The following is a 15626-nucleotide window of genomic DNA, read 5'->3' as shown; positions in this document are numbered from 1 at the left end:
CCGATTCAAGCAATGCTGAAAACCAAGAACCTCACATTGACATGGATGAACTTACAAAAATGATACAAAGCATGTGATGTACTCTTTCTTATTTTTTATAATTGTTGTAACTTTTAATTTGCAAGTTCAAAGTAAAAAAAAATTAAAATAGAACTTGCAAATTAATTTGAAATATTATTATGTAATGAAAATATGAAATAAAAGTTTTTGAAATTTGATTCTTACATATTGGTCTTATTAAATAATTTTATGTAGCCACTTAATTTCAATTTTCAAATTTTAAAATTCAAAATTCAAATTAAAATTTTAAAGTTGAAAGTTTAAAAGTTTAATTTTGTGCCTTAAAATACTTATTTTATTATTTAAAAGTTCGCAAACACTTGAGTATCAATTACATTGAACAAAGAAATATAATACACTAAAAAAATATAATTAACCCGGCCCGATCCGAACCCGAAGCCCGAATTTGGACAGGCCCAAGATAGCCGGGAATATCTTAGCCCACTAGCTACCAGCCCGGAACCCCATCCCACTAATCAGCCCGCTCCACTAACCGGACGGGCTATTTTTCCCATGTTCAGTCCAGCCGGTAAGCACCTCTAAATGGAACCCTGCCTTGTCTAAGTACTACTTTCTTTCGTTTTAATTTAGATGTGGTAGTTTGACTCGACACGAAGCTTAAGAAAAAAAAACAAACTTTTGAAACTTGTAGTCTTAAAAGCTTAATTAAGGGTAAAAGTTTGTGGGACCTAGACATTTGTATTGTTATAAAAGCTTCTCATTAAGTGTAAAAAGGGTAAAATGAAGAGTTTAAAGTTAAATTATTTCCAATTGTAGAAATATATCATTCTTTTTGGAATGCACTAATAAGGAAAGTGTATCATCTAAGTTGATACAGAGGGAGTACTAGATTTTGTCACGTGACATTATCTAAACCCTGTATTACTTACCAACCCCCTTTCCTCTCACCCCTTTTACGAGTGGCATATATTATCATTGAGTACAGTCGCATATTTGAGCCTCAACATCAATCATTTGCAAATAAGCGCAACACTAAATCATTTTTGTGAAGGCAAGGATATCAAACTATTAAGAAAGACAAATGTTAACTATTTTCGCATAACTTAATGGCAAATTTGGCCTTTTTGTTTCCTTTTAAGTATAAATATGACAAATCATTACAAAGAAATTAATTAGTCTGGTAATGTTTGTCCCTAACATTCATGTGTATATAGCGGTCGACTTATTGGTGAATGAGATTGAAAATCTCGCTCTTATCATCTGTTAACACTTAAAAGCTGAAGTTGAAGCCTCTTACATATAAATTTTAAAAAATCATGATGAATTCCTTTTCCTTGCTCTTATTCTCCTCCTCGGGGTGATTAGCCATGGTTTCTAAAAAAGGAAACAATCTGGTTATAAACAAGATCCTTGGCAGTAATTCCCATGATAAAGTCAGCGTGAGCATAATTCTTGATATACTGAACTGTCAACTTGTTTACATCATGGAACTTTAGAGCGTCGAGCAATGTCTCAACGTCTTTGCCATCAGAGAGTGCATCTTGGCCTCCATAGCTGAGAAATAGAGGAAAATAGCGAGGAATGTTGGTTAAATTATATTTGGGAGGTTTCGCTTCACCATAATGCGCCAAATTGTAGTCGCTCCCATAGTCATATTTTGATAGTATACCGTCTCTAACAGCTGCATTAATTCCAAACAAGTTAGAGTCAGGTATATGGATCTTTAAACGTATACTTGAATTTTTAAATGCTAGATTATTGTGTAATTATTTGAGAGAACTTACTCTGAGCCAAATGCACCAGGTTCTTGGTTGAAGTGGATTGAGGCTCGTCGTTCAAGAAAAGCTCGACGGTAGAGGCATTCAAACAACAGTTTTTCCCTTTATTCAAATGGAAGGTAATATTAATTGAGTTGTAGTTTTGGGAAAATTAATATTTATCAACTAAAATTTGAATAATTAAATCTACTTTTGGAGAAGTTTAGTACCAGTAAGCGCACTCATTAAGTCATAGCAGTCCACCCCTGGCTGAGCACACAAGAACTTGAGTAAATTGGATACAGGTCCACTAAAACACACACAAAACAAAGAAGTGTCATTAATTAATTGAGATAAATTGCCCCAAAAAAACTATGTTGCTGGGACTATTCAACTATAGTCAAGTGTGTGCCGGATTCTTCAAATATAGTGTATTTTTAGAGCATCCGATACGAATGCGATAACAATTTTGAGGAGTTCGAGCGATATAACTAAAAAAAGAATCATTGTATCGGGAGTTGAAAATTGAGTGAAGTTATTTACCCTTTTGGATTAAACTCTGCGAGACCAAATATTTTGGTGATCTGTGAATATGGTAAAAAACACAAATAAGATTAGTTGCTTTGTAATTTGGTAACTAATAGCCTGTTTGACCAAGCTTCTTCAATCTTAGAAGCACTTTTTCTTCTTTTTTTCTTCAAAAAAATATTTTTTTTCAAAGTTAAAGTGTTTTACCAAGCTTTTGGAAGAAAAAAAAGTGCTTCTGAGGAGAAGCAGAAGCAGAAAAAAGTAGTTTCTCTCCAAAAACACTTTTTTGAAAAGCACTTTTGAGAAAAACACATTTAGAAACAGTTTTTAAAAGCTTAGTCAAACACAAATTAATGCTTAGAAGTACTTTTCAAATTAATTAACCAAACACAAATTGCTTTTCACAGAAAATACATTTGAAAAAAGCAAGTTTGAGAAAAAACACTTTTCAAAGTAAGTTGATTTTTGCAGCTTGGCCAAACGGTGAAAGGGCGGAAAGTATGAAGAGAATTAATTCAGTACTAACTTCACCAACAAAAGCTCTAGCAGCAACATCACCAAGTGCAGTTGTCATATGGCTCAAATAAGCTATTGGACTGAGCAATACTGCTGATTTCACCTTGTCTACTTGTCTTCCTTCTGAGAAGGATGCCAAAGCTATCAAAGTTCCCTGTTAATTTATAACATGTCCAAATTAAATTTCATTACTCCATAGACACGAGAAGTTATATTAATCCTTAATTTTGTCACAATCTTTTCTCATAAAACAGTTATGATTGAGCTACTGTTACATCTATTTATTTTAAATAGAGAAGAGCCACGATTTCAGCTTTATGAGTTCTGAATTTTAAAACGACGACTTCGATCAGTCTACCACTGCCCCCTGAGTTTAGACTCTGAACTTACCATTGAATGGCCTACATAGTGAGTTTTTTGTCCAGTTTGTTTGAAGATGAAGTCAATGACAGCTGGTAAGTCATGGGCCACCAAATCATCCCATGTCCAATTCCAGAATTCCTGCAACCCATTATTGAGATAACAACACAAAGATTTAAGCTTTCTTTACTTAGTTGCTATTGTAATTAGGACAGACAAAAAAATGTGTTGTTCTTTCAGGATTTGAAGGTGATATTACCGAATCGTTAGGATCAAGGGTAACGTGGCGACGACTGTATCTGGTTCCCCTGATATTGGAGATCCAAACATCAAAGCCATTATCTGCCAATATCATCGCTAGTGATTGTTCAGGTGGATTCAACAGCCATGTCGCGCCATCCTGCAAATAAAAATGACCAATTTTTATCTTTCAACACCCCTGATTAAATATTATAATCCTAACTATTTTCAATTCCTTATATGTTACCTAGTGGGGTTTAAGTTTTATACATTATCATTATAAGAAATTTTTATACCATCAGCAGGGGCGGATTTACGTTAGGCGAAGCGGTGTCATTCGACACTGCTTCGTCGGAAATCTTTACTAATTATATATACTGTTTCCATATAAAATATACAGATATATGTAAAGTAAGTGACATTGCAAGACAGCAGGTGCCGTATGGTTTGCTGGTCGAGCGGTCAAATTTGCAGCATACCAAGGTTCGAGGGTTCGAAACTTGATTGCACGCGTGTTGTTTTGGAGGTCTTAAGCCCCTTTTGTTAAAAAGTAAATCCGAATTTATATTAAAAAGTGGAAGCTGTAAAGGTTCAAAAAAAATTTTGGTCAAAGAAGTGGTAAGTAATTTTTATTGTCCAAAAATAAAAATAAAAAAATTCACAATAACTCGAGTTGATTTAGAACCCTAATAATGTTATTATAGTGGCTCGTTCATTTGGGCACTTCCTGTTCGACACCACTTATGAAAAATCCTGCTTACGCCCTTGACCATCGGGTCACCTGTACTTCAGGAATTCTGTCTTATTTTCAAGATTATTTTCATATCTTCGAAGGCGGCACGATTTTAACTTATGGGTTTCAACCTTTAAGTGCTCGTTTGATACGAGGGATAAAAGATACTTAATCCCGGGATTAAATTTGAGATGAGTTTATCCCATGTTTGGTTGGGATAAAATTGCAGTATAACTAATCCTGGGATTAGTTATCCCAAGATTGTAGTGTTTATTTATCCATATGGGAGGATGAAATAACTAATCCCCGGATAAGTTATCCCTGGATAATTAATCCCGGGATAACTTGTTTCCAACCAAACGACCCCTAAGGTTATTAGTATAAAACCCATTATAGTTCTAAAGTTATGGATTCATAGCTATTATTTGTTGTAATTTTACTGAACTTTTACGCATAAATGCATGCTCATTATCGGAAGTACTGGGTTCAGATGAACCCAATATGACTATGTTGCATCCGCCCTTGCAAATCTCACATTTCAATAATGACTTACTTGTAGATATTCTTTTATTGACGTGATAGTTTAAAATACTAACGATACATAAAACTTAAATTCTTTGTATTTACTGAGAGAGAAAGCTTTGTTAAGAAAAAGGACAAGCATGGCGTATCCGGTTGTTGCACGGATATACAGCCATAGTGCCTAATCGTAACGTAGGGGTACGAAGTATATGTACTATGCGGATAAGCATTTGTGAAAAGCTGCATATTTTCAGGAAACTGGTATTGTAAAGTAAGGGAAAAATATGCATTTTGCTAACAACTAGCATCACAAACAGCCAATGATTAAGCCAACCTGACATGTGAGTCTGTGCCTATAAACACAATTCTATGGCATTTTGACACTTAATGGATGGATGAGATCCATGACAAAATTTTGCAGTACGTGGCGAAGCTGCAATCATGTTATGCAAATTCAAAGAGGCTGGATATAGATACAACTCGCCAAATCATATTGCCCATCGCTTGTTTTCTCGGGATTTCGCAGACTGTTTCGTTTGTGTTTCTTGATATCAATGAACCTATCCCCTATATTCATTTTAGTATCAAACACTTTTGCGTCACCAAAAGTGTGCAAAAGCCGATCAAGAATTTTAGTTGATCAAGGTATAGATTATCCAGCTCGACTTATTAATTACTCTTTGCGGGTTCTGAGTCATTAAAGGAGCAAAGTGAGTAGCTCTTAGGGGATGAAAAAAGAAGAAGAAGATGGTCCGAATTGGATATCATTGCTAGTTTTACTTTTTTTAGCCACTTAGAAAATAGTTTAAAACTGAAATAATGTAACTTTTACTGTGAGAATATGTGAAGATAAAGATACTATGTAGACCTTCTGTTACTCCGTAAATCAGGAAAAAGTGAAAGTAGGTTTTCTTACTTTGTGAATTGTTGTACTCCCTCCCTCCGTTCCAATTTATGTAAACCTGTTTGACTGGACACGGAGTTTAAGAAAAAATGAAGACTTTTGAAATTTGTGGTCCTAAACAAGTTAAATAGGGGCCCAGATTATTTATGTGGTTATAAAAGTTTCTCATTAAGGGTAAAATTGTAAGTTTAAGCTAAATTATTTCCAAATTTAGAAAGGGGTCATTCTTTTTGTAACAGACCAAAAAGGAAATAGGTTCACGTCAACTCGAAATTTGTAATGTTCTTCTTCCAATTAAGAGTAAGTTTAATTTATTTATTTTTGCTCAGAAGTGGGATCACTAACTACAAATTGATACTCTCCAAACCCCTTCAGTAGTGGTCTGCAGCAAGCTTGGGTATAAAGAATCCTAAGGAAATTATTCTTCCTAGTGAATGCTGGTGAATATTTTAATTGACAAGATTGAAAGCTAGATTCTAGAAATCAGATATTTAATCTCTTTGTTAAACTTGCAAAGGATAACTAGGTGCAAATGATAAAAGACATTGGCACAATAAGGTCCACCACTTACTGTCTTTACTTTTTGATTGAAATAAGTAATTGGTACCTTGGCATGCCCGAGGCAACATTATCAACAAGACGCGCAATTGCACTGTTTTTCCATATGGTCAAATTTTTAATGCAGATTTCACACTATAAATCCTCCTCTTTTAAGAAATCATGATGAACCCCTTCTTTAATCAGTGAGCTTGTCACTAAGAAATCATCGTCACTTTTTAGTATTTTTGTCCTTAAAATAAATATAGATAATTTATTTTTTTTACTCGAGCTGACCAGTCAAGCGAAATGAATCGTGATAAAGTTCACTATCTCCCAAGTTTTACTCCATGAAAATCGGATCTGTTTTTCTTTATATTATTTATATAGTTGAATCTGTTACAGACAGTTTGTTACCATATTTATGAGATTACTAGGTAATGTAACATATCTTAGAGATTAATGACATGATTATTAAAAATTTAATTTTACGTTACGAATGTATAAAAATTAAACTCGGAATGATATAATTACAGTAACTTTTTTGTTGCTGAGAAAATCGCTTTCGTTAGTAATTTCCTCAAGATGGAAGTGATGTACTAAAAATAAAGCTAGAGCATAAAAGTAAAGCTTCTTAATTACCACAAGAACACCGTGCTGCAACAATACTGGCTGCCTGTTTTGCCCACCACCTCCTACGCGGCCTTCTGGTATTCTTTGCACACTTAATATGTAGCCATCATCAGTTCTTACCTGAGATATGCAAAACAGAAACACATAAAGACTCTGTAGAGTCAACTAAACTAAAAAGGACGATAGTTCGGTACACAAAGTATCCCGTATTCACACAGGGTCCGGGGCAGCCTATCCTGATGCAAGCATTAGTGGCCGATTCCACGGCTCAAACCCGTGCCTATAGGCAACACGGAGATAGATAACTTTAGCGTTTCTCCGAGGTTTCTCCGAGGCTCCCTTTCACTCTAACTGGTTGTCATAATTGAATTCAAAATTTGAAGTGAGTGGATTCAGAATATGTGTGATCAACTGGTTGGGAAAGCACACACAAGAGGCATGACGTCTCGAACCAATGATCTATAGGTCAGGGGACAGACAACTTTATCGTTGTTCCAAGACTACTCTTTAGGACAGTATATATAAAAAAATTAGTTACCTCAAATTCTTGGCATTTGTAACCATGAACGGCGACGGTGGAAGCGCACATGCCAGCGGGTGGTGCAGTATCCACGCCATTACTATCATGGTTGATGAAGCCGAAATGTCTTTCCCTGCTTGAACCAAAAACTCGACAAGGCTGATCAAGCACTAAGATAACTAATGATATTAGGCTTAAAACACGCAAACATGACAAGATTCCGACCGCCATTAATTCTGTTTTAGTACTTAAGTAATGGAGAAGGTAAGGGAGGTGGGGGCAGTGAGCAATGGTGGAGTTGAGAAAGCTCAAGAGAAATATCTATTTATAGAGAGAACAGAACAGAGTGAGATAAAAAGTGTGGTACGTGAACAGAAGAGGAATGGACACCCACTGGGAATTATCTGGATATAGAAAGTGTGAAAACGATTTTCTTTTGTTCTAATGAGCTTTTCAACTGACTAACTGGTCGATTTTATCTACCTTTTCCAAAAGAGGATTTGTTTAGTACTCCCTCCGTTCACTCTACTCTGCATGTATATTAAAAATAGATTTTTATTTTTACTTATCACTTTACGCATATTAAGAGAATACAATTTCTTTTCCTATTATACCCATAATATGTATTACTCATTTCAAATATTTTCTCAAATCCAAATCAATTAATATGAGTATCATGGTAAATTATGCATTTCATTTACTATTTCTTAAGGGGCGTGAAAAGTCAAAACGTGCCAAGTAAAAGTGAGCGGAGGGAGTATTTGCTTTTCTATATCGCACTACCATAATTTAGTTTCCAACGTGAACAGAGTCGGGCAGTGTTGAACATTGGGCGCCGAAACATGATTTTCACCAAGGAGAATCAAAAAATAAAAAATTAAATACGAAAAAAAACTAAGGGGATTCAACACCTAAAATATATATACAAAAAAAACCAACCTTATATATACAATATAACTGAATTTCCTTCCGCCCACCTAGCTTCGTCCCTAGTGTCGAGGACAAAGATTCTCTTTAAAAAATTAAAATATAAACATGCGAAAAACTAAGGGTATTCAACATCTAAAATATAAACATGGATTTTTTATACAGCACCTAAAATATACACACACAAAAAAAAAAATCTTTACACAAATAATCGATCGAATTCACTGTTTACTTTTTTCATACATAAATTATATACTGATTATATACGATTATACGCATACTATACATGGATTTTTCATATATTATATGTCCATCAACTTTTTAGTTAAGCGGTTAATAAGTGAACGTCTATTTAAGTTACTTCTTCCCTCCCCTAGAGTTAGGGCCAGGGGCGAAGCTATGTTAGCCCAAGGGTGGTCAACTGACTACTCTTTGTCGAAAAATTATACTATGTATAAGGTAAAATATTACTTGTTATTGATTAAAAATAGACTTTGAACACCCTTGCATAGCCCACTGGCAAAAAATGTTCAAAATTTAAACACCCTTATTGAATTTTCTGGATTCGCCACGGATGGAAACAACCACGGGAAGAAGAATTTAAATAGGCACGAGACGACGTATAGATAGGAGTCTCGTACCAATTTAAATTATTTACAGCCAACGGATAGAAGGCATTGAAAGCAAAGATCTGGTGACAGAAAGGAGTCCAAATTCATTATTAAATACTTGATACGTTACGAAATTGGTATTTAATAGGAATGATTGTATAACGGCTTATTTAATATCATTTATTACTCATGATTATATCATTAAAGCTGAGGCTTCATTCCTTTACCTAGAATTATCTATAAAAGGAAGAAGTATCATCATTTGTAAGGACACAGAATACTATTGAGAATTTATTGAAATATACATCTATTTGCTTCTTTACCATCGTTCTCAAAAGTATTTTATTTTTGTCTCCTGATTATCAGTAACCCGAATTTCTTTTTAGCTTTGACCAAAAACTCAGATTTTTGGTTAAACAAATTGGTTCCGTTACCGGGAATCTGATAATCTTTCCTTTTAAGCTATATCTTATCTATTGGCGTCACCATGTCAAACAACAACGCCGACAACAATAGTAATAACACATTGGGAAACCATGAGAATCAAATACATCAAAATCAAGATAACGTGGTTCCCTCTCCTCTAAATTCACCACGTCAATCTCGTGAAGGCACTCCTGTTACTGAATCCCGTGCTGATCAACAAGAGCAATCTGAACATTTTGAAGGAGTTACAACTGAAGCTTTGCAAAATAATACATTGGAGAACCCCCGTTCTGGTCTTGATAATTCTGGAAACGGAGCAACCCCCAGTGAACCACAAGAAGGGGGACCAGGTAATTTAAATAATTCGTATTTGCAAAATTTAGTACTAACCTTGCAGAAACAGCTTAAGGAACAAAATGAGCATATTGAACAAATCCCTGGAGTTCCACCTGTAATAAAAGGAGTAGACATGGACAAATACTCACAACAACCATGGAAGCCTAGTGCTGCTCCCCTTCCAATTCCGAAAAAGTTCAAAATGCCTGACATCCCGAAATATGATGGTACTACAGACCCACGTGACCACGTGACTGCATTTACAACCGTCGTAAAAGGCAACGACTTGACCAAACAAGAAATTGAATCAGTATTGGTCAAGAAATTTGGAGAAACACTCACCAAGGGTGCATTAACCTGGTATTCTCTTTTATCTGAAAATTCTATTAATTCTTTTGCTGAGCTTGCATATTCGTTTATTAAAGCACATTCGGGAGCACAAAAGGTTGAGAAAAGGATGGAAGATATTTTCAAAATCAAACAAGGGGATTCAGAGTTGCTTAGAAACTTCGTTGATAGATTCCAGCGTGAAAGAATGACTCTACCTCGTGTGCCTGACAATTGGGCTGCTATAGCTTTTGCAAGTAATTTAAATGACAAAAGTTCTGAAGCCACGAGACGACTCAAAGAAAGTCTTCGAGAATTTCCTGCAACCACATGGAATGATGTTTACAACAGGTATAGCACGAAGCTGCGAATCGAAGAAGATACCATACCTAAGCTCCATCATGAAGAAAGGGGCGGTACCCGAAGGTCAGAAACCGAAAAAAGATCAGGTAAAAATAGGTACGATCCATATATGGGACCCGCAGGAAAGGACCCATGGTCGAAACAAGATAGCCAGCAATATGATCAAAAATCAAGGAACCGGGATTCTGGCTCTTCTTCAAAGTTTAGGAATGATCGGAACAGACAAGAATCACGAGATGATGACAGGAGTTTAAAGGCACGATTCGGTGGATATAATTTTAATGTCTCTACCTCCGAGCTCGTAGCTGTTTTAAGAAGCATGAGAGATAAGGTACGGTGGCCAAAAGAGATGCGGTCAAATCCAAGTAGACGCAATCTGGATCATTGGTGCGAATTTCACAATGATCACGGGCACAAAACTTCAGAATGCAGATTCCTGCAGAGTGAAGTGGATTATTTATTGAAGCAAGGGTACCTCACTGAGTTATTTAGTGAGAAAGGAAAACAAGCTTATATGAAAAACAGACAAGAGCCACCACAACCTCCTTCACCCAAGAGGACAGTGAATGTCATAAGCGGGGAGAGGACATTCACGGCGTAACCTACACAGCCTCCAACAATGTTTCTAAGGTAACAATTACACACGGGAAACGGGTGCGGCAGGTCCTTGAAAATGAAAGTATTTCGTTCGATGACGCAGATACCGAAGGAGTGACAACTCCACATAATGACGCACTGGTAATATCTTTACTTGTACATGATACTAATGTAAAACGAGTTTTGATTGATCCAGGGAGTTCTGTAAATATTATATTACTAAGGGTACTACGAGAAATGCAAGCTGAAGACAAAATGATACCCAAGGCGCACACCTTGTCAGGCTTTGACAATTCAAGTGTAGTAACAAAAGGTGAGGTATTTCTAACAACTTTTGCTATGGGTGTTGTGAAGGAAACTAAATTTCAGGTAGTTGATATGGAAATGGCCTACAATATGATCATAGGGAGACCATGGATACACGATATGGACGCTGTCCCATCAACTCTACATCAGGTTATTAAATTCCCATCACCATGGGGAATTTGCCAAATTCGTGGGGATCAGCAGATGGCTAAAAGTGTCAACGCTGAAACAAGTACGAGCGCCGAAAATAAAGAAAAGTAGCAATTACAGGAAACAGTTGAAGGTAAAAAAGATCAAACTTCAACTGAACATGAAAAGACGGATTTGGACTCAAGACCTGACACAATTCAAGAACCTGAAGAAAATAAAAGCATCAAAACGACAATTGAAGAGCTTGAGGCAGTGATGTTATTTGATCAATGGCCTGAACGGAAGGTTTTTGTCGGGGCCAATTTAAGCACGAACATGCGAGGTATGATAATCGAATTTTTAAAAGCTAACTTAGACTGCTTTGCTTGGTCCCACGCTGACATGACAGGTATTCCACCAAATGTGGTGACTCACAAACTCAATGAGGACCCTTCTTTCACACCAATAAAGCAAAAGAAATGGAAACAAGGTGCTTTCAAGAACCAGGCGATTCAGGAGGAAGTCCAAAAATTATTAAAAATCGGATCAATCCGTGAGGTAAAATATCCTACTTGGTTAGCTAATACGGTGGTCGTACCCAAGAAAAATGGTAAGTGGCGTGTTTGTGTAGATTATACCGATTTAAATAAAGCCTGTCCAAAAGATTCCTTTCCCTTACCACATATAGACCAACTAATTGATGCAACCGCAGGTCATGAACTTTTAAGTTTTTTAGATGCATACTCAGGATATAATCAAATTAAAATGGATCCTGGTGATGAAGAAAAAACTTCTTTCATCACAGACAGGGGGACTTACTGTTATAAAGTAATTCCCTTTGGCCTCAAAAATGCTGGGGCAACCTATCAAAGGTTGGTCACCAAAATGTTCCAAAAATATTTAGGAAAAACAATGGAGGTATATATAGACGATATGCTTGTCAAAACCCAGCAATCTCACGACCATATTTCTCATCTATCTGTTACTTTTGAAATTTTGCGAAAATTTAATATGAAACTCAACCCAGAAAAATGTGCATTTGGTGTTGCATCAGGTAAGTTTTTGGGTTTTCTTGTTTCTAATCGTGGTATTGAAGTGAATCCTTCTCAGATCAAAGCAATAGAAGAAATCCCGGATATACTTACTAATAAAAAGGAAGTACAAAGATTAACGGGAAGAATTGCAGCTTTGGGGAGATTTATTTCCAAATCCTCGGAAAGGTGTTTTAAGTTTTTCTCTGCACTTAAAAAGCAAGATCATTTTGAATGGAATGAAGATTGTCAACAAGCCTTTAGAAATTTGAAAGCTTATTTGTCAAAACCACCGTTATTGGCAAAACCGAAGGTGGGGGAAAAACTTCTTATTTATCTGGCCGTATCTGAACTCGCAGTAAGTGCTGTTTTAGTCCGCGAGGACCAAGGTAAACAATCTCCTATTTATTATGTAAGTAAGTCCTTATTGGAAGCTGAGACACGATACCCACAGCTAGAAAAATTAGCATTAGCTTTGATCATGGCATCTAGAAAGTTAAGACCTTATTTTCAATGTCATCCCATTGTAGTAGTTACTGCTTTTCCACTTCGAAATATTTTGCATAAACACGAACTTTCAGGAAGATTAGCAAAATGGGCTATAGAACTAAGTGAGTATGAAGTTATTTATCAACCCAGGACCGCTATAAAGTCTCAAGTACTAGCTGATTTCGTTGCTGATTTTAGCCAGGGGATGCATTTAGAAGCAGAAAAAGAATTATTAGTTTTTAATGGTGCGAACCCGGGGACTTGGGTTTTATACACTGACGGTTCATCTAATGTAAAAGGGGCATGCTTAGGAATAGTCCTCGTACCACCTGCGGGTGAGACCATTAGACAGGCTATAAAATGTCATTCTATAACTAACAATGAAGCAGAGTATGAGGCTGTAATTGCAGGTTTAGAATTGGCACGAGAACTCGACATAACACAGATTATAATTAAGAGTGATTCTCAACTCGTGGTTAATCAGATGCTGGGGACTTATACAGCCAGAGAGTCACGAATGCAAGAATACCTCGCAAAGGTACGGGAGTTAATAAAGTAATTCCAAACTTGGAAAGTAGTGTAGATCCCAAGAGATGAGAATGTAGAGGCAGATGCTTTAGCAAACCTTGCATCCGCAGCAGATGTGGCAAACAATACAGATGCTTAAGTCATACATCTATTTCATTCCGTTCTTGAACCTGATAAAAATGAGGTAAATTTTAATCATCTAACATGGGATTGGAGAAATGAAATTGTTGCCTTTTTACAGCACGGAACCGTGCCTAATTACAAAGGAAAGGCTTACGCGCTTCGCAAAAAAGCTGCACGATATTGTTTATATCAAGGTAATCTTTATCGAAAGATGTTCGGCGGACCACTAGCAAGGTGTCTCGGTCCCTCTCAAACCGAATATGTCATGAGAGAAGTACATGAAGGACATTGTGGGAATCACGCAGGAGGACGGTCACTGGTAAGAACGTTAATTCGCACAGGATATTATTGGCCTAAGATGGAAGAAGAGGCAACCAGTTTCGTGTCCAAATGTGATAAATGTCAAAGGTACGACAATAATATGCACAAACCAGCTGAGTTACTACATCCTGTTTTAGCCCCTTGGCCCTTTATGAAATGGGGAATGGATATCGTAGGTCCACTTCCACAAGCAAAAGGTCAGGTAAAATTTCTACTTGTACTTACAGATTATTTCACTAAATGGGTAGAAGCAGGGGCATTTAAACAGGTACGAGAAAAAGAAGTTAAAGACTTCATATGGCGAAATATAATATGCCGCTTTGGAGTACCAAAGGAGATCGTGTGTGACAATGGACCACAATTCATTGGAGCACAAGTTACAGAATTTCTTCGAAGTTGGCAGATCAAAAGAATAACGTCTACGCCATATCATCCAGTGGGGAATGGACAAGCAGAATCAACTAACAAAGTTATTATCAATAACTTGAAAAAGAGGTTACAAGATTCAAAAGGTAATTGGCCTGAGGTGTTACTTGGAGTACTATGGGCTTATCGTACAACGACCAAAACAGGCACTGGAGAAACACCATTTTCGATGGTTTATGGTACGGAAGCCTTAATTCTAGTTGAAATAGGTGAGCCAAGCACACGATACGATCAGGCAACGGAGGAATCTAATAATGAAGAGATGCGGGTTAGCCTAGATTTACTTGAAAGAAGAAGAGAAGCTGCTTTGATAAGGATGGCAGCACAAAAGCAAGTAATAGAACGATATTACAATAGGAAAGCACGCCTCAGATTTTCAAAATTGGGGACTTCGTGCTTAAAAAGGTGTTCCAATCTGCAAAAGCTGCTAACTCAGGAAAGCTAAGTCCAACATGGGAAGGACCATACAAAGTCCGTGGCATTGCGGGAAAAAAGAGCATACCAGTTGGAAACAATGGATGGTAAAGTTTTACCCTCACATTGGAATGCTGTCCACTTAAAAAGATATTACTTTTAAGAAAGTACCTACGGTCAAGTATCATCATGTTAAAATTTCTCTCTTGGTTTATTAATATTTTACTAACGATTTTAGATGCTAGGCAAAATATCCTAACTCGTGCCAAATGATGAGTCACAACCTGCAAGGCAAAATAGAGTATTCTTAAATTCCTAGCCCAGGGTTACAATTAATCTGATGGAAATACACACGAGTTAGGCAGTCTTCATCTATAATCGCACCGTCGAGTCCCGTATATCTTTCTGTTTCAGGAAAAAGGCCAAAGTAAAAGAAATAAACAAGTGCTCGAGGCTTCATACTTCACCGCTCAAACACTTGAGGGACTACATATTATACACAGATATGTGTAGAGAAACAGATACGAGTATCGAACAAAAATAGGCTACAAAGAAGCAAGTGTTGAGAAAAAGTTACGAAGTCTTCAGCATTCATGAGAACAACAGAGTCATCTCTCAAACTCATAAACAAAGTCACATCTCAAACCCTTCTTAACATGTAAAGATAGGGTCATGACTATGTACTGAAACAGGTTATGAAGAAAAACCTTGTTTATTTTATGTTATTTACAAATCTGTTACAAGAAAAACAGTTACGAGAAAATTGTAGATGTATTGTAATACATGTAACAGTCAAACACTTGTTAAAATTTTATGAATAAAAACTTGCCAAAGTTGTTTCATACAAAACGTGTGTTTTCCTATTACTTTCATCGTATTATAACACCATTATGAAGTTGAGACGTCTTCTTCATTAAGTATCGATAAAATAAAAGGGCCCTCTTTTATAAGCCTCATGTTAATAAGTCATGAGAAGAATCATAAAGCATTTTCAAAGGATA

General features: G+C 36.4%; 1 protein-coding gene across 1 annotated transcript; it reads right to left on the bottom strand.

The window, feature by feature from the left end:
• Nucleotides 1-1101: 1101 nt before the first annotated feature.
• On the bottom strand, nt 1102-7599 carry LOC107789951 (triacylglycerol lipase 2). The gene is made up of 9 exons (XM_016611831.2): nt 7290-7599; nt 6761-6871; nt 3442-3582; nt 3213-3323; nt 2833-2976; nt 2322-2362; nt 2009-2088; nt 1806-1901; nt 1102-1702 (listed from the first exon to the last, which is right to left on the bottom strand). Exons 1-9 carry the CDS (start codon nt 7500-7502, stop codon nt 1383-1385), a joined length of 1257 nt encoding a protein of 418 aa, XP_016467317.2. The 5' UTR covers nt 7503-7599; the 3' UTR covers nt 1102-1382.
• Nucleotides 7600-15626: the final 8027 nt, after the last annotated feature.

This window comes from Nicotiana tabacum, chromosome 21, assembly GCF_000715075.1.
Source record: "Nicotiana tabacum cultivar K326 chromosome 21, ASM71507v2, whole genome shotgun sequence".
In the NCBI taxonomy this organism is placed as follows: Eukaryota; Viridiplantae; Streptophyta; class Magnoliopsida; order Solanales; family Solanaceae; genus Nicotiana; species Nicotiana tabacum.
Note: the sequence above shows the minus strand (reverse complement) of the source record. Positions and strands in the feature narration are given on the sequence as shown.

What these genes read in the sequence shown, in the direction of transcription:
- LOC107789951 (XM_016611831.2), bottom strand. Translation starts at nt 7,502, where the DNA reads ATGGCGGTCGGAATCTTGTCATGTTTGCGTGTTTTAAGCCTAATATCA. An exon ending in ACTATGTAGGCCATTCAATG is followed by an intron (nt 2,977 to 3,212) that starts GTAAGTTCAGAG and finishes ATAAATTAACAG; the next exon opens with GGAACTTTGATAGCTTTGGC. An exon ending in CTAGAGCTTTTGTTGGTGAA is followed by an intron (nt 2,363 to 2,832) that starts GTTAGTACTGAA and finishes CCATATTCACAG; the next exon opens with ATCACCAAAATATTTGGTCT.